General features: G+C 42.3%; 1 protein-coding gene across 2 annotated transcripts; it reads right to left on the reverse strand.

The window, feature by feature from the left end:
• LOC133760367 (dimethylaniline monooxygenase [N-oxide-forming] 4) lies at nucleotides 1-26,172 on the reverse strand. Of its 2 annotated transcripts, none has more exons than XM_062192722.1 (10): nucleotides 26,083-26,172; nucleotides 25,878-25,976; nucleotides 19,506-19,645; nucleotides 16,768-16,956; nucleotides 15,988-16,150; nucleotides 9,152-9,294; nucleotides 8,086-8,285; nucleotides 5,921-6,273; nucleotides 2,667-2,736; nucleotides 1-824 (listed from the first exon to the last, which is right to left on the reverse strand). In XM_062192722.1, exons 3-10 carry the CDS (start codon nucleotides 19,635-19,637, stop codon nucleotides 410-412), a joined length of 1,665 nt encoding a protein of 554 aa, XP_062048706.1. In that variant the 5' UTR covers nucleotides 19,638-19,645; nucleotides 25,878-25,976; nucleotides 26,083-26,172; the 3' UTR covers nucleotides 1-409. The 2 variants fall into 2 exon arrangements, with proteins under 2 accessions (XP_062048706.1, XP_062048705.1); XM_062192721.1 differs by having other exon boundaries at nucleotides 19,506-19,648.
• Between the last annotated feature and the right edge of the window lie 45 nt (nucleotides 26,173-26,217).

Here is a 26,217-nt window from a genome sequence, read left to right on the forward strand (position 1 = left end):
TTCATCATCACCAGAATTATTTTATTAGTGTCTTAGTCCATTTCTATTGTGTAACAGACTATCAGAGAGTGAGAAACCTATAAAGAAGTTTATTGTGTTCACGGTTCAGCAGGCTGGGAAATCCAAAGATACGGTGACAGGTTCCGTGAGGACCTTGTGCTCTGTCATAACAGGGTGGAAAGGTGGAAGAGCAAATAAACAAGTACTGAAGAGGCAAAATGAGGGGCCAGCCTTGCTTTACAAGTACCCATTCTCAGGGTAACTAATCCAGTCCAGCAAGAGTGACACTAATCCATTCATGATGGTGTGGTCTCCATGACCCAAACACCTCCCATTAGGCCCCACCTCTCAACACAAGCACATTGCAGACCAGTTGTCCAACAGATGAACTCTGTGGGACACACTCAAATTATAGCACTAGGTAAGGGAAAATTCTATCCTGTAGTTTATCTCTCACTGATTTTAAAAAATGTGAAGATTTACAGATAAGCAAAACAGAGGCAAGTAGGAGAGGTGCACCCCAAACTTTTAAATAATGTGACAAAGAAGCAGACTTGGAGGAATCAGACACGGTTCGAGTTTTTAAAGGCTTCAGAGTCCTATCCCACTGGGTGAGGATGGCATTTCTGGCTCCGTCCCATTTTCCAGGGCCCATTAAACGGTACTGGTAAGGGGTGCATGGTCCAAAGAAGACTTCCCAGGCTAGTCTGGGGTCCTTGAGGAACAGAAGTGGGATATTGGGCTTAGTGCCTATGCATGCAGCAAGGTCATCCATATAGGGAATGTAGCTGAGTTTTTCTTCACTGGTATCTTTGATCACACCTCTGTGAGAAACAAAAATGGATAACTTCATTAATCACTCTCTACCTCAAGTTACAACTTATAGCCACTCTTCCTCCACTTCCTCTCATCATTTTGTTGCTTTTTTCCCCCAGAATCAAACCATGTTTGAGAACATCTTGTACTCAAAAGAAAAAAAGTAAGAAGAGTTTATTTACAGAGGGTATTAGGAGGGAAAATAATGTTGACAAAGGAGATGGTAAAAGAATGGCATTGGAAGAAAAGGTTTTTGTTCTTGACTGTGACCTAAAGATAACATCTCATTGGTCCAGATACAAGAGTTGTTGGAAGAAGGAACATGATCAGAAACCATCACATATATGGACATCAACAACATTTATACTGATGTCTGTCTTGAGTTGTGAGGGCTACATTTGCTACACTAGGACTGAACTTGACAATGACATGAGCAGAGTGAATATGAAAGCTTTTTTCTTCTTCCTTCTTTCTATTGACTTTGCAATGTCATTCATTCATTCATTCAATGAATGCATACATAAATAAATGTCCCATTCTAGGCACCATTGTAGATGCTGGGGCTCCAACACTGAATAAAACAACAAGCTGTCAGACAGCTCACATTCTATGGGGGAAATCAGCTTCCTGTAAAATACCATTCAGATATGGGTATTATGAGAAATATAAATATGGTAAGGGAAAGAAGCAATGGTGCCACTGGGTGGATTGTCAGAGAAGGCTTCTCTCTTAGGAAGTGACATTTTTACAGAGTGACCCGTGCTGGTGTCTGGGTGATGAACATTTCAGGCAGAGAGAGGGAAGAGGTGCAGAGGTTCCGAGGAGGTGCAGCTTGGCATGTTTGAGGGGGCAGTGAGGGGCTGGCATGCCTGGAGCAGTGTGGATGAGGTGGAGGAACCATAGGCACTGAAGGCAGACCAAGAGCTTCTGGGAGGTTTCTTGAAGCCATCAGGGAATTCTGAAAAGAGCAACCTGACTCATTCCTGTTGCCTTGTCAAGACCAGGAATGGAATGGCTAGGGTAGGGAAGGAAGCCAGCTAAGGAAGCCACAGGTGTCATGGTGAGAGATGCTGGTGGCCTAGTCTGGTGGAGGGTAGCAGCGGAGGTAGTGGGAAGTACTTTAATTCTGCCTGACTTGGAAGGTAGCTGGTGACAGAACTTATGTTGATGAGGGGTCCAAGAGAAAAGGAGGAGAAAGGATTGCTCCAGGGTTTTTGACTGATTAACCAGAAGGGAGAAAAGCCTCTGGTGGGGACCCAGAGGTCATTAGAGACATGCTCAGTTTCTAAGCCTGTTAGATATCCAAGTGGAGCTTTACTGAGGGAGTTTGCTTAGAAGCTGGCGTTCTGGGCAATGACATGGGTTAGAGACACACATCTGGCAGCCGTGGGTTTGTGATAGTGTTGAAAGCCACAGGACTGCAGGAGGTCATCTCAGAGTGATGTAAATGGAAGTGAAAAGAGGTCTGAGAGTTACGTTTTGGGTTCAGCAATCTTTAGCAGTTCAGCAGAAGAGACATCAGCAAATACAGAGAAAGGGCAGCCTGATAGGTGGGAAAAGAAGGAAGACAGGAAGAATTCCTGGGGCTGAATCAAACAGGGTTGTCACCCCAGGGCCGGGCTCTGTGTCCCAGTGAGAAGACCTGGTCTCCCCGTAGGACACACCTAAGGCCACATGTCTAATTGGTGACAGTGTTAGAACTAAAGTCATGTTCCGACTGCTCATTCTGAGTCATTCCCAACCTGCCACACTGTCGCTCCAAGAATGTGCTTTGTAATAAGAACTCTTTGCTTTTTTATTATAACACAAAATGTTGGCAAGTTTTCCCTACAACAAGACATATTTCACACCTTTTAATGAGCTCCTCCTTTTTAGTAACTTCAGCCATCAGTTGCTGGGGTGGAGGTATCTTACAGAGTCCTATGAGAAAAATTGGAAACAACACCTGAAGTCACATGTGGCTTTTCCGTGAAGATCCCCTTGTCCTCGTTTCTGGCCTTTCAAGGCTCCAGCCTCAGAACATGTGGCAGTCAAAGCTCACAGTGGAATTAGGGTACAGAAGATAACTTTCTGGAGGCAAAACTTCCTCCCAACTCACTTCCTCAGGGTACCATCCTAAGACTGTGAGATAAGGAGCTCATGGCCCAGCCCCCAGCCTGGACCACTCTCCCCAGACATCAGCACCTACCTGCTGGTCTGCTCCCAAGTTACACATAGAAGTTATATTCTATCGTGTTTATACCCCCACATCGTACTTGTCTGTGTGCTGATGCTGACCATTGGTTAAATGGAAAGAGTTAAAATGACCCCATTTCATAACCTTCCTTCAGCACATTTTCTTTTGTTTATACAGGAGCCTCAAGTGTGGAGGGAGTCTGGCAGTCTCTTGGTCGCACAGAGGCCCTGCCTGCTGGTGTCCTTGTGAGGACCTGCTCGTTCCCAGACTCCCATCTAGATGGGCTCAGAACTTGGCCCCTGCTCTTTCTGCTAAGTTAGTGCTAACCCTTTCGCTTGCTTTAACAGCTTGGACCCTGGCCTTCTCTGCAGTTGCCCTGCTGCCCCTGAGTCAAAAATCCCAGTTTGTCTTCTGGATTCCTGGGATCTTCATGCTTGCCTGACTTTGTGAACCCTGACCCTCCTTACCTTCCCCCTAAACTCTCGCTCTGGGCTTCTGTGACCGTTCTAGTCTACTCTGCCTGCCATCCCGTGCTGTCCAGTCCTGCCCCTCTCATGTACCAAATGCCAAACCTGGGTATGAAGTTGCTGTCCAAAGGACACAGGTGCCACTTTGCTCTGTGGTATATTTTTTACTGGGCTGACTTCATCCTGTGAAAAGCTAGCAAAACTTTAATTGGTGGTTCCTGAACTGCCCTTTGGATGCTCTCCATTGAAGCACACAATCTTTCATCTTTATCATTCTAATAAGCAATTTTGTAGCTCATTTTAAACTACTTTAAGAAGCCAGGTACTTAAGAGTCTTTTATAATTTTAATATCATGGAGTGATGTTATGAAAGCTCTTTTATCAGTCTTAAAAACTGTTTGATAATTAAATGGAGAGTTGTAGAATTTTTTTCTGTAAATGGAAATAAGATGAAATTTCCTAACCAACTTCTTCCCTCATTCAAATAACATGTCTGCCAACTTAGGAGAACATGTGGTCTTAAAGTATGGTTGGTACCTATTACATTTGTATAGTGTGATGAAAGTCAACATTACTCAGTGCTGTGCTATATGCCTTTCACATGTTTTTGGTAATTGTTTTTTGTCAATAAGGGCTGAGTTTGCTAAAGGACAGCTGGTTGGTCGAATTATGATTACTGTTTATATTTAAAATGAATACAACTACAACTCTTTGAAGGGCTTACTAACCTAAAACTTGTCCCATGTTAGAAGGTGTGATAGCAGCAGCAATAGTAATGGTAACAGACAAATCTAAATGGGCATTTACTATCAAGTACTGTGCCAGTTGCATTGTAGACATTATCCATCACCCTTTTTAAAAAAATTAATTAAGTGGCTGGCGCCGTGGCTCACTAGGCTAATCCTCCCACTGCAGCGCTGGCACCCCGGGTTCTAGTCCTGATAGGGGCACCGGGTTCTGTCCCGGCTGCTCCTCTTCCAGTCCAGCTCTCTGCTGTGGCCCGGGAAGGCAGTGCAGGATGGCCCAAGTGCTTGGGCCCTGCACCTGCATGGGAGACCAGGATAAGCACTTGGCTCCTGGCTTCGGATCAGCGCAGTGCCAGCCGTAGCGGCCATTTGGGGGGTCTAACTCTGCCTGTATAAAAAATAAATAAATAAATAATAAATTAAGTAAGTTATTTAAAAGGCAGAGTTATAGAAAGAGAGAGGCAGAGGCACAGAGAGAGAAGTCTTCCATCCACTGGTCTACTTCCTAGATGGCTGCATCGGCAGGAGCTTGGCTGATCTGAAGCCAGGAGCCAGGAGCTTATTCTGGGTCTCCCACGCAGGTGCAGGGGCCCAATGACGTGGGCCATTTTCCACTGCTTTCCCAGGCCACAGCAGAGAGCTGCATTGGAAGTGGAGCAGCTGGGACTCAAACTGGTGCTGGGATGCTGGTACTGCAGGTGGCGGCCTTACCTGCTATGCCACAGTGCTGGCCCCAACATTACCAATCATTCTTAAGGGAGCTGGTTTATCATCCTCATTTTACAAATGAAGGGCTGAGATTTTGAGAGGTCCTTGCAAACACAGTGTTTCAAAGCTGGGGTTGTACCACACTAGCTTTGACTCCAGCAACTGTGATCTTATAGTGACAAATGACAGTACGTAGTGTCCAGTGACTAAACTGTTTTTATGGGGATTTCTTAAAGGTTACTATCTCTTCACATCTCAATTTCACCCACATTGTGCATCATTCCAATGTCTTTCTTTGGAAGCAATATAGAATTCTGCTCCTAATGATCAGTGGAGAGAGAATTCAGCTGAAGTGGAGTATACTACACCACAGTAGAATAGGATCTTGGAATTTCCAATATAAATCCAGTTCACCTGAGAAACTTGATTATAGTCTACTGTCCAAATTTATCCCATCCCCAGAGTCAAAATCTCTTCTACTCAGTCACATTGAGTAAGTAAATAAGTATGCACCTTTGTCATAATATTATGCATATATACAATTCATTATTCATTAAGATTTAAAGAGGCAGGTGCTGTGGCGTAGCTAGTAAAGCTGCTGCCTGCAGTGCTGGTATCCCATTTGGGCATCAGTTCAGGTCCTGGCTGCTCCACTTCTGATCCAGCTCTCTGCTAGGGCCTGGGAAAGCAGTAGAAGATGGCCCAAGTCTTTGGGCCCCTGCACCCAAGTGGGAGACCTGGAAGAAGATCCAGGCTCCTGGCTTTGGATTGGCTCAGCTCTGGCCTTTGCAGTCATTTGGGGAGTGAACCAGCAGATGGGAGACTTCTCTCTCTTTCTAGCTCTACCTCTTGCTGTGATTCTTTCAAATAAGTAAAATAAATCTTAAAACAAAAGAGATTTAAAAAAAACTTTTTTCTATTTATCTTACATGTTTGATTTAAATGAAATGTGGGCCACTAGTTTTAGGATCCAGTTGATCACAGGGCTTTGAATAGGGTCAAAGTACCTTTGAATACTCGTGTGGCCCATCGTGCTTGGAGCTCAGTGCCAGTCAGGATGGACCCTTTTAAGCTGATCAGGCCAATGATGGCCAGTGATGCTCTCTCCAGGTTGGAAGGAAAGACATGCTTGTAAAGGAACATATTTTTCATACAAAGGCTTCTGAGTGGTTCTTCAAGAAAGGGAAAAGAAGACACATATCCTGTCGTGAAGATCACACTATCGATGTTTTCTTCCACTGTCCCATCTTCAAAGATAGCAGAGGTTTCCGTAAACTCCTTCACACTGGTTTTCACAGTCACTGTTCCGCACAGGATACAGGTGGGCAGCTCATCATTCACAATAAATTTTGGGCTTGTCCTTGGATGCAGAAGAGAAAAGTATTCACTATAGTTATATCTACCAGACACTTCAGCAAATACTTATTTTGTCTCTGTTTATTTAAATATTTACTTAGGTCAATTGAGGGAAATGGTCAGCCAAGCCAAAGATGCAAACTGACCGATGACTACTTCAAAGCAGTCTGCTGACTTACATTTGGCTTTCTTGCGACCAGTAGAAGACACGTGGAAAATAATTAAACCTACTATTTCCTAACTGAGGTTTAAAATTCTGTCTTTTGGAATGAATTTCTGGAGCAATGCAAAAGCATGTGAGGCTAGAGCACAGAATACATTGGCTGATCAAGTTGGGGGTCTGACATCATGTACATCTCCAAGAATGGCAATAGGTCATGAGGAAATTATCAAGAGACTCTCTGAATAAAAATAAACACCAGAATATATTTATACTGATAAAAATTTTCATTGTACCATTCTATCTAATCATATCAAACAATGTTTTTACAAATTTACATAGCAGATCATTTTTTTTTTTTTGACAGGCAGAGTTAGACAGTGAGAGAGAGAGAGACAGAGAGAAAGGTCTTTCTTTTCCATTGGTTCATCCCCCACATGGCCGCTGTGGCCAGTGCGCTGTGGCAAGCGCGCTGCGCCAATCTGAAGCCAGGAGCCAGGTGCTTCCTCCTGGTCTCCCATGAGGGTGCCAGGCCCAAGGACCTGGGCCATCCTCCACTGCACTCCTGGGCCACAGAAGAGAGCTAGACTGAAAGAGGAGCAACCGGGCCAGAATCTGGCACCGCGAACGGGACTAGAACCCAGCATGCCGGCGCTGCAGGCAGAAGATTAGCCTAGTGAGCTGTGGCCCCGGCACATAGCAGATCATTCTTGCCATTATTTTCTTCTTATAAGTTGAAAGATTCATACCAAAGAATCAATAAATATATATAATAAAAAGCGTACTTAATGACCTCAATGCATTTCAGGTTTTTCTTTTCCTTGCCAATGTGCAATCCTATACACATGCATATTAAGACATTATTTCAGAAATTTATAATAGAAACTCATACCTCTAATCATTGAACCAGAACAGACATTTATTTTATGTTAGCAGGAACTGACCATCTATACACATTGATGATTCAAATTATTTCTAGATGGTAGTTGTGGTGGAATGAGAAGGCCATGCCAAGATGGCTGCTGGCAATAGAAACTGCCTGGCAACAGGCTGTGATTGGATGGTTTCGGAAACCACATGACAATGGAGCCTGCCTGGCAATAGGGTGTGATTGGATGGCTTCGGAAACTGCCTGGCAACAGGGTATGATTGGTTAGGGCATAGACTGCCCCTTGACCGGATTGGCTGTCTTGGCTATATAAGCTGCTGTAGCAACTGAAATACATGAGTCTGCAGGCTGCTTGCCTCAGGCCTGCTTTCACCCAACTCCTGGGGTCTGTGTGGTGACTCCACCCCTCTTGCCCCCACTATGCTCTTCGTCTAAGAAACGAATTCACAGCAACATTGATTCAAATTATTTCTAGATGGTAGTGACTTCAAGATGCTGGAAGTCAATCATTAATTCCTGAATGCCAACCTTGAGATGACAGTTTTCACTCTTCATTTTGATCTAGTCTCATGCATTACTACTTTTGTTACCAGAGATTGCTCTTATTTTAAGTACTGCTGTGGTACATAATGGACTTGTCTTAGAGTAATAAATTTAGGCTAAAAACAAGGACAATATCACAATTATTGAAATTTTGAATTCTACATTAAATAGGAAGAGAAATATTGATTTAATAATTCTCTATTAAATAAAAACAATTTACGCACCCTTTTGTAATACTTAATCCATAATTCTCATGGTTAAATCTTTTATTCATCTGCCTTTCACTAATCCAACGTAAGAAACACGAAGGCAGAACTTGTTCGATAACATTAAGGCATCTTCTTGTCATCATCATATTATAAGGATAGCCCCCATGTGAAGAGCGGCTGATGACCCAGGTACCAGTTCTAGTGCTGAGAAGCACCTAATAAGTAAGGTAACAAGGATAAATACACGCTCAAAATTTTTCTTTTATATGTTTCAAATGGTCTTGTAATATTCTGCTCTTACAACAACAGAGAACTGGAGAATTTGCACATTGTTCCAGATATCTATCTAGTCCTGTTGTCATTGTTCTTCAAAAATTGCCTTACCTGACCCATATATCTATTACATATTTTTATCATTTATGGAATTATAGACAAAAATTATAATACTTGTATGGTATTGACTGAATGATATTTTACCCATAAATTATATGGAATCTAAAGCAAAAGATCAGAAAACAACATTAACTTAATTAAAGAAAATTATTCATTTCAGATCTAATCATCCTAGAATTTATGCTAAAGTGGAACCTAGGAGGAGCTATGCTTGGACTTTCTAAAATCATTACCTATACCTCTTGGGCATAGTAGGACTTGCTTTTTTCTTAAAACCAGTCACAAATCTGACTTTTTATAGAAAACTCAGAGGAAAACAGTCTCTCTTTCTATTCCTAGTATGCAAGTTTTGCCAGAAATACAGAGTATAAAAGAAAGCTACTTGATTTGGATGGAGCAATTTACCTACTGCGTCTTGCTCCTGTAGAAGCACTGTTGAAAGATGTTTCATGGTTTGGCAGCCTCCCATGTCCCCTACATCTTTTTTAGAGATGACTCAACTCCATGCCGTGTGGCTTCTTAAACAGTTCAGGGAGAACTGACAGAGGCTCTAGGGATTGTCATGGCTTTTTCACTTACCCCTGTCAGCATAACTGAGCAGTTGCCAGTGTGTTTTAGGGCCGTGAGCACCTCTCTCCAGCCACCGTAGAAGATGCTGGGAGTGGGAGCACTGACTGAGTTGGTGTACCTGAGCCGCCACTCGACTGAGCTCCACCGCGACGTCTCCTCCACTGTTCCCAAGACCGATCACTAAGATGCGTTGGCCCCGAAAGCCTTCTGGGATCTTGTACTCTTGGCAATGCAGGATCTGACCTCTAAACTTATGGATTCCTGAAGGGAGAGAAGGACCAGAAAATTCAAAATATCTAAAGCTATTGTTCTCCAACATGCAGGTATAGGATCTATGGAAATATGGAAGCTCAGAAATATGGCAATTCTTATTTCCAACATGAGTTGTGGCAGTAGAGCAAGCATTTGACCCTTCTTTCCCCTGGGATGCTGTGAGCCCACATATAGGTTTTGTACAACGTGCCTTGTTAAACATACAGGAAGTCTTATATTCCAGGTGCGTGTTCCCTTTTAACTATTCTTTTGTTAAATAAAACTCACTGTAGACAACTAAGGAAAATCTCATGCACTACCCTGAACTTGCTGGGTGAGAAGTAGATTATTTCTGTTCCATGTCATTACATCCCATCTCCATTAAATATTGAAGCCACATACCTCATAAAGAAATTTTGGTCAATGATGGGCCACATGTATGGTGGCATATGCCATATAACCCAGGGACATAATATGCTCCACCATCTAGATGTGTGTAAGTGCACTCTATGATGGCACAACAATAAAATCACCTACGGATGCATTTCTCAGAGTGTATCCCCAACGTTAAATGAAGTGTGACTGTATATCCAACTGCTACATTCTTATATCCAAATATGCATTTGATACAAAGGAGGTTGTTGATAAACTATATTTTACCCAATAGAATACATCCTATATGAATGTGATTTGCAGGGCAAGGCATTTGGCACAAATTGTTAAGTCTCTATTTAAATACTTGCATCCCATATCAGAGTGTCTGGGTCTGAGTTCCAGCTCCATTCCCAATTCCACCGTGCACCCTTGGGGGCAACAGGTGATGGCTCAAGTACTTAGGTTCATGCCACCCACAGGGGAAACCTAGATTAAGTTTCTGGCTCCAAGATTTGGCCTGGCCCAGATGTGACTGTTGTGGATATTTAGGGGGTCAACCAGCAGATGTGATCTCTCTCACTATTTCTCTGCTTTTGAATAAGTAAAAATGAAAATGATTTCAGATAAAAAATAATGTCATGGTTAAGATTGAATTTTAATTCAATTAATTTTTTCCACAAAAGAAATCTATCCTTCTATAAATAAAATAATTACTTTTGTAAGTTAGTCTCATGTTCCTTACACTTGATGATTATTTCACTTTATGATTTAGTGCATGCTTCATGCTTTATTATACTGTATACATATACGCACTTGATTCTTACGTCAGTCATGCTCATTTCTGACTGATCTCCCAAATTCTTTACATTCCATCAGTGGAAGCATGGCTACCACCTGTGCAAATGCAAATATATAAGAGCCACCAAATACCTCTTTTTTCCATTTATTTTTGGTAATTATCTCCTGGAAGACATAAATGACATAACCCATGGATTCAAATAAACTATTGTTGGTAGCAACAGTAGAAGTAGAGGTGTTTAGAATACAGGCAGCAGTCATGGAAATGATGAGAGCTGACAGAGGAATCAATGGCAGTGTCACTGACACTGACAGGCAGAAGCAGCACGGGGAACAAGTCGGGAAGGGAAGCCCTGCCATTGAGAGGATAGACAGCCCCCTGCCCCCATGCTACAGGTGCTTGTGAAATGGTCATGTCTAAAATTCAACTCTTCCCTTGACTATTGCATTCTGTTACCTTTCAGCCATTGACACATTCATTTACTCTGTAGCATTTTCTCAATAGCTATCATAGAAAATGAAAGGGCTTTCCAAAGCTGGGAACTAAACTCCCATTTCAAGTGAGGTGCTACCTTGACTGTGCAGAATGTACAAAGAATGTGAGTGTTACCCAGCTTTGTGATTCTCAGCCTCCTCATACCCTACGTGGCTCTAACACAGTGGAGGCTGAAGTGGCTCCTGTTGGAAATAGGACCATTCCCTGAAAGGATGCTTTAAAGTGCTGTGGCATTTTCTGTCCCAGTGACATGGAGCCAGCTGTGATGACCTCCTGGGAACCCATGTTGAGACCTCACCTCTTGGAGTCTGGGGTCTGCGGAACACAGGGGCTGGTGTCTGCCCCATGCTTGGAAGACTGTGACTGGAACTGCCTGGGAGGGATGGTGGCTGCACTGGCAGCAAGCTTTTCTTCCACTGTTGACAGTGTGGACCTCATGACGGCTGTGTGGGAGAGAGGCAGTCTGATGCCAACTTAGGGGAACTTTGCACAGGTGACCAGCTGTACAGGTATGAGACCCTAACTGATGGTCTGTGGAGGTGGGCTGGGGAGACCTGCAGTTTAGAGTTTAAGTGGCTGATCTGGGAATGGAAGACTCCAACAAGGAGCTACAGGTGAGACATGCCCAGTATGAGTCTCTGAACTAGACTGAGACAAGCACTTCACGAAAAAGCAATATTCAACACCTCCATGGCCAGAGAATTGGTGCTACTCAAGAGAGATCTTTCTGGCCCCTTTAGCACTTCTTGCCACTCTCATGACTATAAATCTGGAAGAGTGAGAAACTGTAGCTGGTGGGTGGAGGAGGTGGAGGGAGGAAGAGAGAAGCAAGGCATGGTATCGCCATCTCTTGCTACTTGCAGCTGTGAGCTCCAAGCAAGCACCAGATGGAGGATGGGAGAAAATTTACCATGACATGTGGTTGCAAAATTCAGCTATTGCATGAGACAGGACATTTTGATTACAAAAAATGAGAATATTTTTTGGTGACTTAAAGTGATCACAGGGCTTTTCGTCATCTGCGTGTGAGCACAACAGCCATAGAAGCAGCCCGAGACTTCATCCAAAGGCAGGGGAGGACAAACCCCATGGATCAGGTCAGTACTTTAAAAGAAAAAGCACAGTAGGTCAATAACTGAACCTTGCACAACTTGTCCTTTCAACACTACTTCCCTGAAGTACTAGATAAGGTCAAAGGGATGTGAGGGTAAAAGCCAGTGCCTATCTTAAGGAAATTGTCCTGAGTGGGGAGATAGGTAAGTAAACTGACAGTAGCTAATATTTATCTGCACTGTGCTACATCAGTCTCAGGCATGCTCTAAGGACTTTATACATATTAACTAAGTTAAACCTTACAGCAACCCTATGTGGTGGAACATCCTATTATTCAGTTTTCCTAAAGTTGAGATTTAGGCACAGGGAAGATAAGGAACTTGTTACAGGCTGTATGGCAAGTGGCAGAGCTCATATGGGAACTCATGTTCTTTGACTGATGACACACTACTGCCTTTCAGAACAGTGTATGTTATGAGGCTCCAATCGGCCATTCAGTGTAGACTGACTCAGGGAAGAAATTCCAGAGTGTTTTTTTTTTTTTTTTTTTGAAGAAATTTCACCATTCTCCCCCCTGTGCTATCTACTATCAATAGACTTTTGTGTATAACATTAGGGCATTCATTCATAAAAATTGATGTGATTAGGAATTTTTTTGGCATGTTATAATTGAATGTCAGCTATAGATTTTCTATGTAGTATATACATTCTTGCTTTCTATGGATTGGAATTCAGGGTTAAGTATACACATAATCAACATTTTGAATAATTTTCCACTAATTGGAGAAAGTTCTCCCAGAGTTTGAATGATCATTCCTCATTTACTAAAGTTGTATAAGCATTAGATATCAGTATTTTTATTTTTATTTTCTTAAATATTTCTTTATTTGAAAGTTGGATTTACAGAGAGGGAGAGACAGTGGAAGAGAGGTCTTCCATCTGCTGGTTTTCTCCCCAACTAGTCACAACAGCCTGGGCTGAGCCAGCCAGGAACGAGGAGCTTCATCCAGGTCTTACACATGGGTTCAGGGGACCAAGCACTTGGGCCATCTTCCACTGGTTTTCCTGGGCCCAGGTCCTGGGATAAAAAGTAGGGACCTGGATTGGAAGCAGAGCAGCTGGAACATGAACCAGGATGTTATAGGGAGTGGCTTTACCTGCTATATCACAATGTTGGCCCCAATATCAGCATTTTTAGTGACTGATAATGCATGTAAAAAATTGTTCTTATTTTCTGTGTAATCAACCCCATATAGCCTTATTAATAAATTGTGTTATTTCATTTTTTCCTCTGTTCCTTTTTCATTGCTTTTGTAATATTAGTCTCTTTGTTATGATTTCTAAGAGTTCATTTATGATTCAGTATGTTAGCATTTTGTCATGTATCACAAGTGAAAATACCATTTTTCTCTTTCACTTTACTGTGGTATTTTATTTTTTGATAGTACAGAAGTTATGTATTGAAATACAATAATGTCTTCTTCTGCAGTCAAAAACTATAAATGAAGAAATTTGAAAAAATGAAAGGAATAAGAAAGAAGAGTACTAAGATTTTGCAATGCAATGCCTTAGAAAATGGGGCATTCAGCATTCACTGAGGTATTACTAGAGGGAAGTTATTAGAGTGCTTAGTGGTGGTTCATAGATTTTGTATATTTCACAAAATGCCTGGTAAATAACTGGTTTCCATAATTGCCATTTGAGCAGCAGACCCAATAAATAATACAGAATGTGCAGGTAGTTCTGATCAGTGATTATGTTAATTCCATGTTAGAGAAAGGAGGAGAGAGAGAAAGGGAGAGAAAGAGAGAGGGAATCCATTTGCTGAGTCAAAACTTCTAATTCAGGAACAAAGGAAAAAAAAGAAAAAGCCGATTCATGCAGATAAAAAGGCTTTGTGTGTGACAATTTCAACTACCGGATAGTGTGGCTGCACCTCATAGACAATGCTTGAGCTTTCCATTGATTTTTTCCCAGTCAATAGTGTGGAAATAACCCTGCCACTTTCCATACCTTCGTATTCCAAGGAAAACAATCATTTCAACAGACATGTCAAAGCTATTTATGGGGGGTGGCACTATGGTGCAGTAGGTTAATCCTCTGCCTGAGGCGCCAGCATCCCATATGGGCAAAGGTTCGAGTTCCGGCTGCTCCACTTCCAATCCAACTTTCTGCTATGACCTGGGAAAGCAGTACAAGATGGGCCACGTGCTTGGGTCCCTGCACCCGTGTGAGAGATCCGGAAGAAGCTCCTGGCTCCTGGCTTCTGATTGGCCCAGCTCTGGCTGTTGAGGCCATTTAGGGAATGAACTAGTGGGTGGAAGACCTCTCTCTCTCTCTCTCTCTCTGCCTCTGCCTCTCTGTAACTCTTTCAAATAAACAAATCTTAAAAAAAGAGGCATGTGCATGTTCCTCTGCCACTGTAGAGTTGTGTGTTCAGCTCCCACACCATCCCCAATCCCGATGCTGCTTACAGTTTTGCATTGAATTCTCACTTAATAGCTAAATTTGTTTTGCTTCAACTAGGATATTTCACTACTTTCTGACTGTGTTTATAGGATTTATATTTGTTTTTCTTTTCTTGTCAAGGTTTGCAAATTTTATTCTTTACACTCTTCCTTGCTTAAAACTTCTGGGTCAATGTTTGATGACACTTAGGATTGCCATGTTCTATACTGGAGTGCCTGGGTTTGAATCCTGGCTCCACTTCTTGCTTTGTTGCTAATGTACATCCTGGAAGGCAGCAGGTGATGGCTTGAGTAACTGAGTTCCTGCTACCGAAGTGGTGGCCTGGATGGAATTCCAGGCTCCTGGTTTTGGCTTGGTCCAGCCTCTGCTGTTGTAGGCATTTGGAGGGTGAACTAGCAAACGACAGATCTCTGTCTGTCTGTCTCTGTCTCTCACAGTCTTTCAAATAAAAATAAAAACAGCTTCTCTAATTTACAAATAACCACTATAAATAGAAATTTTTAAAAATATGAAAATCATTCTTTCAATTCCTTGAAGAAATTTCAAAACTTCACTTACTCAATTGACTTTAGGGCCACTAATAAGTGGCAGAAGAAGAGCAGCGTTTAGTACATTTTAGTAATCCTCATATGAATAGTTTTATTTCCTAAGCCAAGTTTGAATAGCTTTTTGTTTTCCAAATAAGAAATTGTGATCTCAAAGATAGAGACTTGTTAATCATGAGTATTGTTTTTTTTTTGTAGACAGCCCTGGACTAAGGTGTATTGTGACGACTACTTTGAAGAGTAAATATATATCTTTACATGGATAATTTCTAGCTTTTTTCATTCAAAAATGTGTCAAGTTACCTCATACTTCAGTTTTTGAATTTCTGGTCAGTCCTAATGCAAATTATCTATTACTTAGTTCCCAAAGTCAAGTTTGTTCTTTTTTGTGACAGATCTGAAAGTATTGCACTTAGTGTTATCACTGAACTTTTGCATGATACAAGAATAACATTCATATTAACAAGTAAATAACAAGATCTGATGTGTACATAGTGCTTTATACCATTCAAAATAATTTTGTACTTTCTTTTTTACATTTTTCTTTACTTGAAAGTAAGAGAGATAACAAGAGAGAAAGAGAGAGAGAGAGAAGAGAAAGAGAAAATATCTTGTTCCCTGATTTATTTTCCAAATATCCACAGTGGCCAGGGCTGGGCTGACCTAGGACAAAGCTGAAAGTCAGGAACTCAGTCTGGGTCTCCAATGTAAGTGACAAAAACCCAACCACTTGAGCCATCAAGTGGTTGCACATTAGCAGGAATCTGAAATTGGGAGTGAAGTTGGAACTGGATCTCAGGCACTCTGATATGGGATGTGGGTGTACAAACTAGCACCTTAACTGACAGGCCAAATGTGCACCTCATTGTATATATTTTTTTGAGAGTGGAAATATTTCCAATTAAAAAGCAATAACTTTTCAAGAATCCTGAAGAGTAGGCATGGTTTCAGATAGAAAAGACTCACCAGGAAAGGATTCCAGAGGTAAATGGGGATTCAGGAATTTTCCAGTGCAAACCATGACAGCATCAAAGACAGCTCTATGCTGCTTGCCCTCTGTCTCTGTGACAACATCCCATTGACCAGTTTTGGAGAAGTCTGGACGCTTTGTTACACTGCACACAGTGGTCTAAAAGCAAAAGACAAACACTCGCTTCCTACCAGTGAGGATCCTTCAGACCTCATGGACTAACTGGCATGGCAACCATGTCTGTTATTTTGAATAAGCCAAGTTCCATGATAGCAGACCTACACATATCCCAGAGAAGTTAAGTCACTTGTATAAACTCAGACTAAAATGTAAGACATCTGAATCCTGTTGTTGGGAGGAATAAACGGTCAGTTGATTCCTGGGGAGAAAGAGACAAATTACAATGCCTAATGATTTAGAAAAAAATTAAGAAAATAAGTTTCATGTGATTATAATTTCTGTGATTCCAACTTCTAGTAATTTCTTCTCAATGGGTTTTGTGAACAAAATTCTTTTTCCTTTCATCTCAGGAAAAAAGTTAAAAATCTCATCCCAAATGAGACATTCACATTGAGAAGAGGAACCAGGAAATTCAGTATTTTAATGATTTAACTGAGTAAAAAATGAGCAGTAAAAGAGTCTAAAGACTCTTAAAATACTCATCTTATTCTTATGCAGATAAACAGGGAAATGTTTCCTTAAACATCGCATTCCTGTTAGATTGCAGAAGAGAACAGCCCCTGTTCTCTAACCTTCCATAACTCAAAGTATCTTACCTTAAACTGAATGTATTTCAGGAGGTCAAAGTGCTCAGCAAATTCCTGGAGATAGTTCCAAAATTTTGAGTGGCTCATGAAATTGGGGTAATCTTCTTGGAAAGGGAAGTCACTGTAACAGGACATTTCCTTGCAGACATTTGTCACTAACGACCAGTAGATCCTGGTCATCCCATCTTTGGAAGTTTCCTGTGGTGAAGGCATGGTTAGTTTGATGGGCTGAAAAGAATTAGAGCTTGATGGTTCAGGCCAGCCCAACTGCAAGGGGGTCCCCACAATCAATGTCCCATGTATTTAAGAGAGTCCCAGGCAACTCAGCATTATGTCCCCACACTACACTGGCTATAAATCCTTGGCTAGAGTAGGATAAATAAATTCAGTATCTTTTATAAATGACAAAGAAACTAATTAGATTTAATAGGGCTCTCCAAGATGAACATAGTCCCTGAATAGTTGTGTGAATGTAGGGCCCAGGATCTGTTCTGGTTATCTTCCTTCTTCTCTTGCCAGGACTACTTCCTCCACTCACGCCCTGCACATCTTCTCTTTGCCTTTCCTCACTGGTTTTCCCCAATATTGCTATGTGTATTTTCAATCATTCTATATTTATGCTTTCCCATCAGCATGTAAAATACTGAAGACTCTGCTTTCAAAGATAAAACAAAATCCACAACCTATGTCCCTGTCTAGTCTTGCCCCGCCCACCTTCTCTCAGTCTGGTAGCCTCTCTTATCTCAAATACTCCTCAGCTCATTGGTCTCAATTTCCACCACTTCAAAACAAAAAATAAACCAAAAGGTCATATTCTAGACACCAGTGAATTACTTCTGGCTGACGCAAATCTCTATTTCCCTCAAGACTCTTTCTTAACTGTCATTTTCTCTAAGAAGCCTCCCATGACTCAAAAGACCTGTGTAAGGTAGCTGTTGTGGCCCTATGGTACCCCTGGTTTTAATACAGAACTGATCACACTACATTATAATTTTCTGTTTACTGTTTTTTTTCCCCACAGGAACATAGGAAGGTAGAGTCTTGTTTGTCTTGTTCACCATTTTGTCCTGGCAGAAGGACATAAGTACAGGGAATGAATAAAAATTAATATTATAATGGTGTTTTTGAAAAATATCATAAACGAATATATAACAGAAAGAAATTTCACTGAAATTTTAATGGTGCTTACCTTGGGTACTATTACTATATTTATTTGTATTTTTCATTTTATTTAGTCAAATATTATTTTCTAGAATTGATCTGTATAGAATAGGAGCAAGAAACCAAACCAACGGTGGGTCAAATAGCAGAAGGCACACAAGCCACACCTGGTATGGTACAGTACTTTCTTTTCTTTCTTTCTTCTTTTTTTTTTTTTTTTTTTTTTGAGAGGCAGAGTGGACAGTGAGAGAGAGAGAGAGAGAGAGAGAGAGAAAGGTCTTCCTTTTTCCCTTGGTTCACCCCTCAATGGCCACTGCGGCCGGTGCGCTGCAGCCGGGTGCACTTCGCTGATCCAAAGCCAGGAGCCAGGTGCTTCTCCTGGTCTCCCATGCGGGTGCAAGGCCCAAGCACTTGGGCCATCCTCCACTGCACTCCTGGGCCACAGCAGAGAGCTGGCCTGGAAGAAGAGCAACTGGGACAGATTCCGGCGCCCCGACCAGGACTAGAACCCTGGGTGCCGGGTGCCGCAGGTGGAGGATTAGCCTATTGAGCACGGCGCCGGCCAGTACTTTATTTTCACATTGACATTCAGTGTCTTGATGAGGATCACAGTATACCAGAAAAAGGTTTTCTCTCTATGGGATACTATAGTCCTATGGTTTTGACTGCTTCTGTTTACTTATGAGGCATCTTCAATTTATGGAAAATGCATATTGTAAAAAAGTTGTGCATGGATTTCAAAATGTTTTGCACCAAAATAACTTCATCTTTTAATTCCATTTTCCATGACCATTTTGAATTACCCTCATACATTTGTTCATTTTATTTTTTTCACCATCCATTAAAGATCCAGAAAATTCCATCTGTTCCATGAAGGCTTCCATCATTCATATCAGTTGAATGAAGGTTGCTCTCTTCTTTGCCTGAGGCATTTAGTACTGAGGCCTCCCTGGCTTCTATATTCAGATACCAAATTCCTGCCCCTCCAGCCCTACTTTGTGGTGCTCAAATCATTTGACAGCTGGTCTAGCCCTGATGATAGGCCCCTAAGGTGCAAATTCCACTTCTAAGAAGGACTGCTCAGTGCCTGGGTTTCTTTTTATTCATCTTCCAAGGTCTGGTGTCCTGCCTCACTCCTGCCAGTCCTCTTCCCAAAAAACTGAAGGATGCCTAAGGGTTAGGGTCCTCCGGGTTGGGGCCCCAGTCTCTGATGCCAACTTTCACCCTCGCCAGGCTGTAATCTGCTCCATATCCACCACTGCCACTTAGCTTGCCCTGCCACGTGTCTTAGAATATCCATGGTCCAGAAATCATCATAAACTTTCAACGTATGTCTATCTGAGTTAACTCTATCCTCCTCCTCTTTCAAACTGCACCTGACCGTGCCCTGCTTTTCTCAAGGTTCCTCATGTATCAGACTCCATCTCACACACTGTTTGGCATTGTGCCATGCACATGTTAGTTGTATTGCAGTGGATTTCTCCCTTATTTGACAGTCAAATTGGCTAAAGTCACCACAGCTGAACAGAGACAAAACATCTGGCCAGATTATGATCGCTGGAAATGGGAAGGTGAGAATTACGTACGGTATACTTCCATAGTCCCCCGATGTCATTACTTCTTTCGAAGCACGTGGGCTCCAGGTCTTCATCCAAGCAGCATTTGATAGAGGTCAGGCCACTCACACCAGCACCAATCACTGCAACTTTCTTGGCCATGGTAGCCTCTGCTTGAGGAAGATCAAACAGAGATCCTTTATACGACAAAGTTGGGAGGAGGCCCTTTTCACAGCACTAAACTTTTACAGTGGCACAAATGCCTTCATTCATCTTTGAGTGGATGAAGAATCACATTTTGGCTAAAAATGCAGGCTCTGAAATCAGTGTTTTGGTTTAAATGCTGGCTTCATTACTTATTAACTGCATGACATTGGGCTGTTTAATTTCTCTGTGCTTCTGTTTTGTCATTGGTAGATGGCTATGATAATAATAATAATAATACAATAAGATTGTTTTGTGATGATTGAATGGCTGCTAAATGGGAATACTTAAAAAAATTCATGGGAAATGGAATTAAAAGATAAGCTTATTTTTGTGCATTTTTTCCAATTCATGCATAGGAGGGGTATTCAAAAATTTGCAAAAAATGTATATTATGAAAAAAACTATACATGGATTTCAATTTTTTTTTCAGCAAAGCATCACTTAATTCAATTTTCCACAGGTGCTTTCAAGTATGCTAATGTGCTAGAAGGATTTTAGTAGTGTGTGAACTACATAGGAGGAGCTCAATAAAATTCAGCTATTGTTATTATTGGGTGGTATGGCCAGTACCTTGACCTGATTGGGCTTTAGTTCTCTTCAATATTGAAGGGACACTTTGCCATCACCTTGTCCACTGAACTCTAAGAACTGGGGACAGTAAAAATTTTAGCTTTTATTGAAAACATCTAGAGTCCTTAAAAGTAGCTAACCACGATTATGCCCTACCATATAACAGAATATTACATAAATTTGGGGCAGGGACATTTCTTAAACTTGTACAGAGGTCTGACTGACATAATAGAGATCAAAGTCCCTAAGCAAAGTCACAAAGGACATTCTAAGAGGAGGTCAAGTGGCAAGAAGGATGTTTGTGCTTATCAGAGGGGGCATGAGGAAATATGGGGGTACTTGAAAAAGTTCTCAGAAATTGTAATTAAAAATCAATTCATGAGGCTGGCACTGTGGCGTAGCCATTTAAGCCACAGCCTACACTGCCAGCATCCTATATGGACACCAGTTCAAGTATCAGCTGCTCCTTTTCCCTGAGAAAGCAGTGGAAGATGGCCCAAGTCCTTAGGCCCCTGCATCCATATGAGAGACCCAGACGATGCTCCTGGCTCCTGGTTTCAGCCTGGCCCAGCCCCAGTCACTGTGGCCATTAGGGGAGTGAACCAGAGGATGGAAAATCTCTCTCTCTCTCTCTCTCTCTCTCTCTCTCTCTTTGTGTGTGTGTATGTATGCATGTGTCTCCTTCTCTCTCTGTGCAACTGTGACTTTCAAATAAATAAACAAATAAATGAATAAATCTATTTTTAAAAAAAGATCGATTTGCTTTGGTGAAAAGATGCAGTCTTCTAAAAGGTCATGAAAAATGCATATTGTAACAAAATGCATGAATTTACAAAAAAATTTGACACTAAAATTAAGTTTATCTTTTAGTTCTATTTTCTACAGCTTTTTGAAGTACCCTTGTATGTGGCAAGGGGATTTAGAGTCTCTTTTCCTTGATTTTATAATATGAGCTTCTCCAAACACCTCAACAATGCTTTTGCCTTAATTAAATGGGATAATCTGAGAAGTTAGTTGAAACTGTTGCTTTTCACCGCAAACCCATTGATCAGTCCAGAAAACACACAAACAGTAGTTGAGGCCTCAAAGTATGTAGTTGTTTTATAAAACATATACATATATATATATATATTATGTTTTATATATATATATAATATATATACATATATATATATAAACTCCTTTGACTTTGCCTTTACAGTTAAAATGCTTCTTGAGAAGAGATTTAGCTCTACAGTGCCTATGTGATTAAAAAAATGACTTATTTACTTGACAGGCAGAAAGAGAGAGACAGAGAGAGCACCCATCCACTGGTTCACTCCTCGAATGCCCTCAAAGTCAGGTTGGGCAGAGCTGGAGCTGGGAACTGGGAACTCAGTCTGGGTCTCTCACATCCATAGCAGAAGCCCAATTACTTGAGCCTTCATCACTGCCTCCCAGGGTCTCTGTTAGTGAGAAGCTACAGTCAGGAGCTGGAACCCAGAATTAACACAGGTATTCCAATATGGGCTGCAGGCATCTTAATTTGTGTCTTCATTGCTAGGCCAAATGCCTGCCTTGCATGTGATTTTTGTACTCTCAGGCCACTTACCCTAGTGGTACGAGTATTTTCCTTGAACAACCAGGGTAATGAATATTTATTGAGCTCTCAGGGCCAGGAATTGGGAAAACGCAGCACCATCATTTGGTACAATGGAAGGCTCCACTGCTAGTAAGAGTCAGATTCTGCACTGAATGTGGATTTCTGGATGCACACACTGCACCAACAGCCTGAATGGCCTGTGATTCCCATCTCTAAGCCTCTTCTCTTCCCTTGCTCAGGTTTCCTGCTGCACCTTGGGTAGGGTTTGGGGAAGGTTATCCCCATAGCTTTGTAACTTGCTTCCTAATTAGATCACAAAACTCAGACATAAAGCAAAGTGGATTTGTTGACTACAGGGGAAAAAGGGGGACTTCTGAGTCCTAGGACCTCACAGACTCCTGTGGTTATGCAGCAGACTTATGGACTTGATGAGGACCAGAGGAACTTTCTAGGGCTGGCCAATTTCAGTTTTTTAATGTCATGCCCTTTGTGTGGCTTAGGATGGCTTTGATACTTATTGCAAAATGCATACTTCTTCCTCTAGACTTGCTTTATTTGGGGATCTCTATTTTGGGTGTCAAGGAAAATGGACTTGGAAGGCAGCAGAGTTGGGTTTGAACTCTGAAACTGATTAATCACAGGACCCTCAAGCAATGCACTGAAAAACCCTTAATATATTATTTGTAAAGTAAGAAAAACACCTATGTTGAAAAGCTTTTTTAAAAAGTTTTTTCAAATTTCTTTTGCCTCAGAGGCAGAGAGACAGAATCAGACATAGAGACCTCCCATCTGTTGGTTCAATCAACAAATGTCAGGGAGCTGGGAAATCAATCTAGGTCTCCCACATGGGTGTCAAGGGCCCAAATGCTTGAGCCGTCATCTGCTGTCTCCCAGGATGCACAGGGACAGGAATCAGACATAGAGACCTCCCATCTGTTGGTTCAATCAACAAATGTCAGGGAGCTGGGAAATCAATCCAGGTCTCCCACATGGGTGTCAAGGGCCCAAATGCTTGAGCCGTCATCTGCTGTCTCCCAGGATGCACAGGGACAGGAATCAGACATAGAGACCTCCCATCTGTTGGTTCAATCAACAAATGTCAGGGAGCTGGGAAATCAATCCAGGTCTCCCACATGGGTGTCAAGGGCCCAAATGCTTGAGCCGTCATCTGCTGTCTCCCAGGATGCACAGGGACAGGAAGCTGGAGTCAGGACCTGGAGCCAGGACTTGAACCCAGGCACTCCAATACGGGATGTGAGTATCGTAAGCAGCAACTTTCACAAACACTCTCCTCTTTTGAATTTTAAAATAATAGTATTTACACTAAACTGCCAAACACAAAATATTCATTTTGTGTTCTTTCTCTACCTCCCTACTTATCTTCTTCCTCACCTCTCTTCCTAGAAAACACGTTCAGTTAGACAAAACTGATGAAATGGTTTGGCAAAAAATATGCTACATAACTGGCTTCCTTGGGGTTGAGGAGTGGGAGGTCTACATAGTTTCCAATCAGATACAAATCACCTCTACCAACAACACTTAATCATCTGGTTTGAGGCCTGGAGTTGTCAGATCTCTGCTGGGCTCTGTCTTTGCAATAGCCACACATAAGAAATGGTTACAAATTGAATTGGCAAGGTGAAAAGTATGCTGAAGTGAACAGAGAGGCAGTAACTTCACTCCTTCAACAGTTGCACCCTGAGCCCATTGTGGGGGCTAAAGATGATTAAGACCAATGACTAAACAATAGTGATAAAAATCCGAGAAATAAAAACATAGTGACTGCCCTCAAGATGCTGCTGTGGCCAGCGCCACGGCTCACTTGGCTAATCCTCTGCCTGCGGCGCCGGCACACTGGGTTCTAGTCCCGGTTGCGGTGCCGGATTCTGTCCCTGTTGCTCCTCTTCCAGTCCAGCTCTCTGCTGTGGTCCGGGAAGACAGTGGAGGATGGCCCAAGTGCTTGGGCCCTGCACCCGCATGGGAGACCGGGAAGAAGCACCTGGCTCCTGGCTTCGGATCAGTGCAGTGCCGGTTGTTAGTAGCTATTCGGGGAGTGAACCAACGGAAAAAGGAAGACCTTTCTCCCTGTCTCTCTCTCTCTCACTGTCTAACTCTGCCTGCCAAAAAAAAAAAAAAAAAATGCTATTGTGTGGTGAGAGGCTGACATGTAACACCCTGGCTGTAAGTCCTCTAACAGCCTCATGCTCTGGGTACAAATGCCTCCAGATTCCCTAGACTGTATAGCTGTGCTGGGGAACACAGTCAGAGGCACAGAGTGAGTTGTGAGACAGAAAGGTACTGGGAAAAAAGCATGATGCCTTTGAAATAACTGATGAGCGATCCAGGAAGTAGAAACAGATTGAGAATTGGCATCTTTTAAAAGAAATACTTGTTCATAGATTAGGACGTTCTGAGAAACAGTACCTGTTCTAAAATATGGTATAAGTTAGGAGGTGGTGTGATTTGGATGTTGAATAGCCAAGTGTTGAAAGACTTGGTCTCTAGGATTGTGCTACTGGGAGGCAGTAGAAACACTAGGAGATGGTGCCTTGGTCCTTAGGTCATGGGGACACTGCTCTCAGAAGGCAGTTCTTGAAAGCACGCGGGGCTGGTGCTGTGGCGGAGCAGGTAAAGCCACCTCCTGCAGTGCCGGCATCCCATATGAGTGCTGGTTTGAGTTCTGGCTGCTCCACTTCTGATCCAGTTCTCTGCTATGGCCTGGGAAAGCAGTGGAAAATGGCCCAAGTTCTTGGGCCCCCGTATCCATGTGGGAGACCTGGAGGAGGCTCTTGGCTCCTGGCTTTGGATTGGTGCAGCTCTAGCCGTTGCGCCAATTGGGGAGTGAACCAGCGGATGGAAGACCTCTCTCTCTCTCTCTCTGCCTCTTCTTCTCTCTCTGTGTAACTTTGACTTTCAAATAAATAAATCTTAAAGGAAGGAAGGAAGGAAGGAAGGTTGTGACAGAAGCCTCGGGTTGGCTCCCCTGTCTCCCCTGCCTTCTGGTTACCATGTGATCCTTCCGCTGCCCATCATCCACCATGGGGGCCTTCACCGCAGCCTGCATCGTGCCATCAGGCTTGCAGCTTCCAAAACTCTGAACCAAGTAAACTTTCCTTTCCTTCATAAGCAGCTTCTCTCAGGTCATTCGTTGCAGTAATGAAAAGCTGACAAATTCAAGAAGGCGTACTGGCAACTGAGAGATCTCAGCTATTGCTCTGCTTCACACCAGCTATGTAAACTTAAAAAACTTCTGATTATTTTGTGCCATTGATGCTACTTATAGATTAGAGGGCTTGTACCTTTCCAGCTTGAAAGGACTCTTTTTGGGTCTGAAAATCAAGTAATTGGTGAAAAAAAAAACCCAGATGTAAATCTACAGGGAGAGTACTCTGCAGGCATGAAGGGTTGGGGGAACCTAAGTTGTGGGCAAGCTTGTTGTAAACCACAAAGTCAAAGAACTTTGTTCAAAGGTTGCTTCTGTTTAGTCAAGAAAGGAGTCTTGATCTGTTGAGCTGGACCTTTGCACAACAGGACATTTGCTTAACCAGCAAATGTAGGAACTGTTTTTGAGACAGCGAGAGACATGGGTGATCTGCAAATCATGTAATAAATGGCGATTCTTTGAATCTGGAATTTGTTCAGTTCATGTTTCTTGTCTTAACCCCACCACACTCTTTGTTTATGTCTTTCCTGTCACACCACCTGCACAGTGTTTTGTGTGCCAATGCCTGGCCCTCCCATCTCATTCCTAAGATGAAACCAGCATCAGTGGTGAGACCAGCGGCACTGACAGCCCTGTGACTTCATTTCTCATGAGCACATCCCTTTCAGATGGTTTCTCCAACAAAACTTTGTTTCCTTACAATTTCCTGCTGTTTTGTCTTCTAAAACTTTGCTTTGCTCCTAATCAACGGGTTCCAGAAAGAGAATCACATTAATTCTTAAGGAGTGCACTCCCCAAGGAGAACATTCAATCTTGGCCAGCACTGTTCCTGGAAACATCATCCCATTAAATAAATAAGTAGAAAACCCAGGACACTTACCTTGTCAGCATAGAGCAGACACTGACTTAACTTATTTCTCAAAGCTGATGGCCAAGGATAATACTTGTCTTAAAAAGTTTGAACCGGAAATTCTTTGTTCTACAAGAAAGATAGATAGAATGCTGACTGATCAAAGCGCTCGTAGTTTAAAACAAAATCCAATTTTCCTTTCTGTCATGCTGTGACAGCAGAAAAGTAAACTCACCAACGGAGAAAAGTTACACAGGACTGGAGCTTCAGGCTTCCGCGATCCCAAAGGAGGGGAAAATGACGAATGAGAATAAGGCTTTCCGATTGGAACGACACAAAAAAACTCCTGCCCCTGTCCCCGCCCTCCTCA

Source organism: Lepus europaeus, chromosome 5 (assembly GCF_033115175.1).
Source record: "Lepus europaeus isolate LE1 chromosome 5, mLepTim1.pri, whole genome shotgun sequence".
NCBI classification, from domain to species: Eukaryota; Metazoa; Chordata; class Mammalia; order Lagomorpha; family Leporidae; genus Lepus; species Lepus europaeus.

Coding starts and splice junctions, on each gene's coding strand:
- LOC133760367 (XM_062192722.1), bottom strand. CDS start 19,637: ATGGCCAAGAAAGTTGCAGTGATTGGTGCTGGTGTGAGTGGCCTGACC. Junction 16,957..19,505: donor GGGGACTATGGAAGTATACC/GTACGTAATTCT, acceptor CCTTCACCACAG/GAAACTTCCAAAGATGGGAT. Junction 6,274..8,085: donor GGATTAAGTATTACAAAAGG/GTGCGTAAATTG, acceptor TCTGCATCCAAG/GACAAGCCCAAAATTTATTG.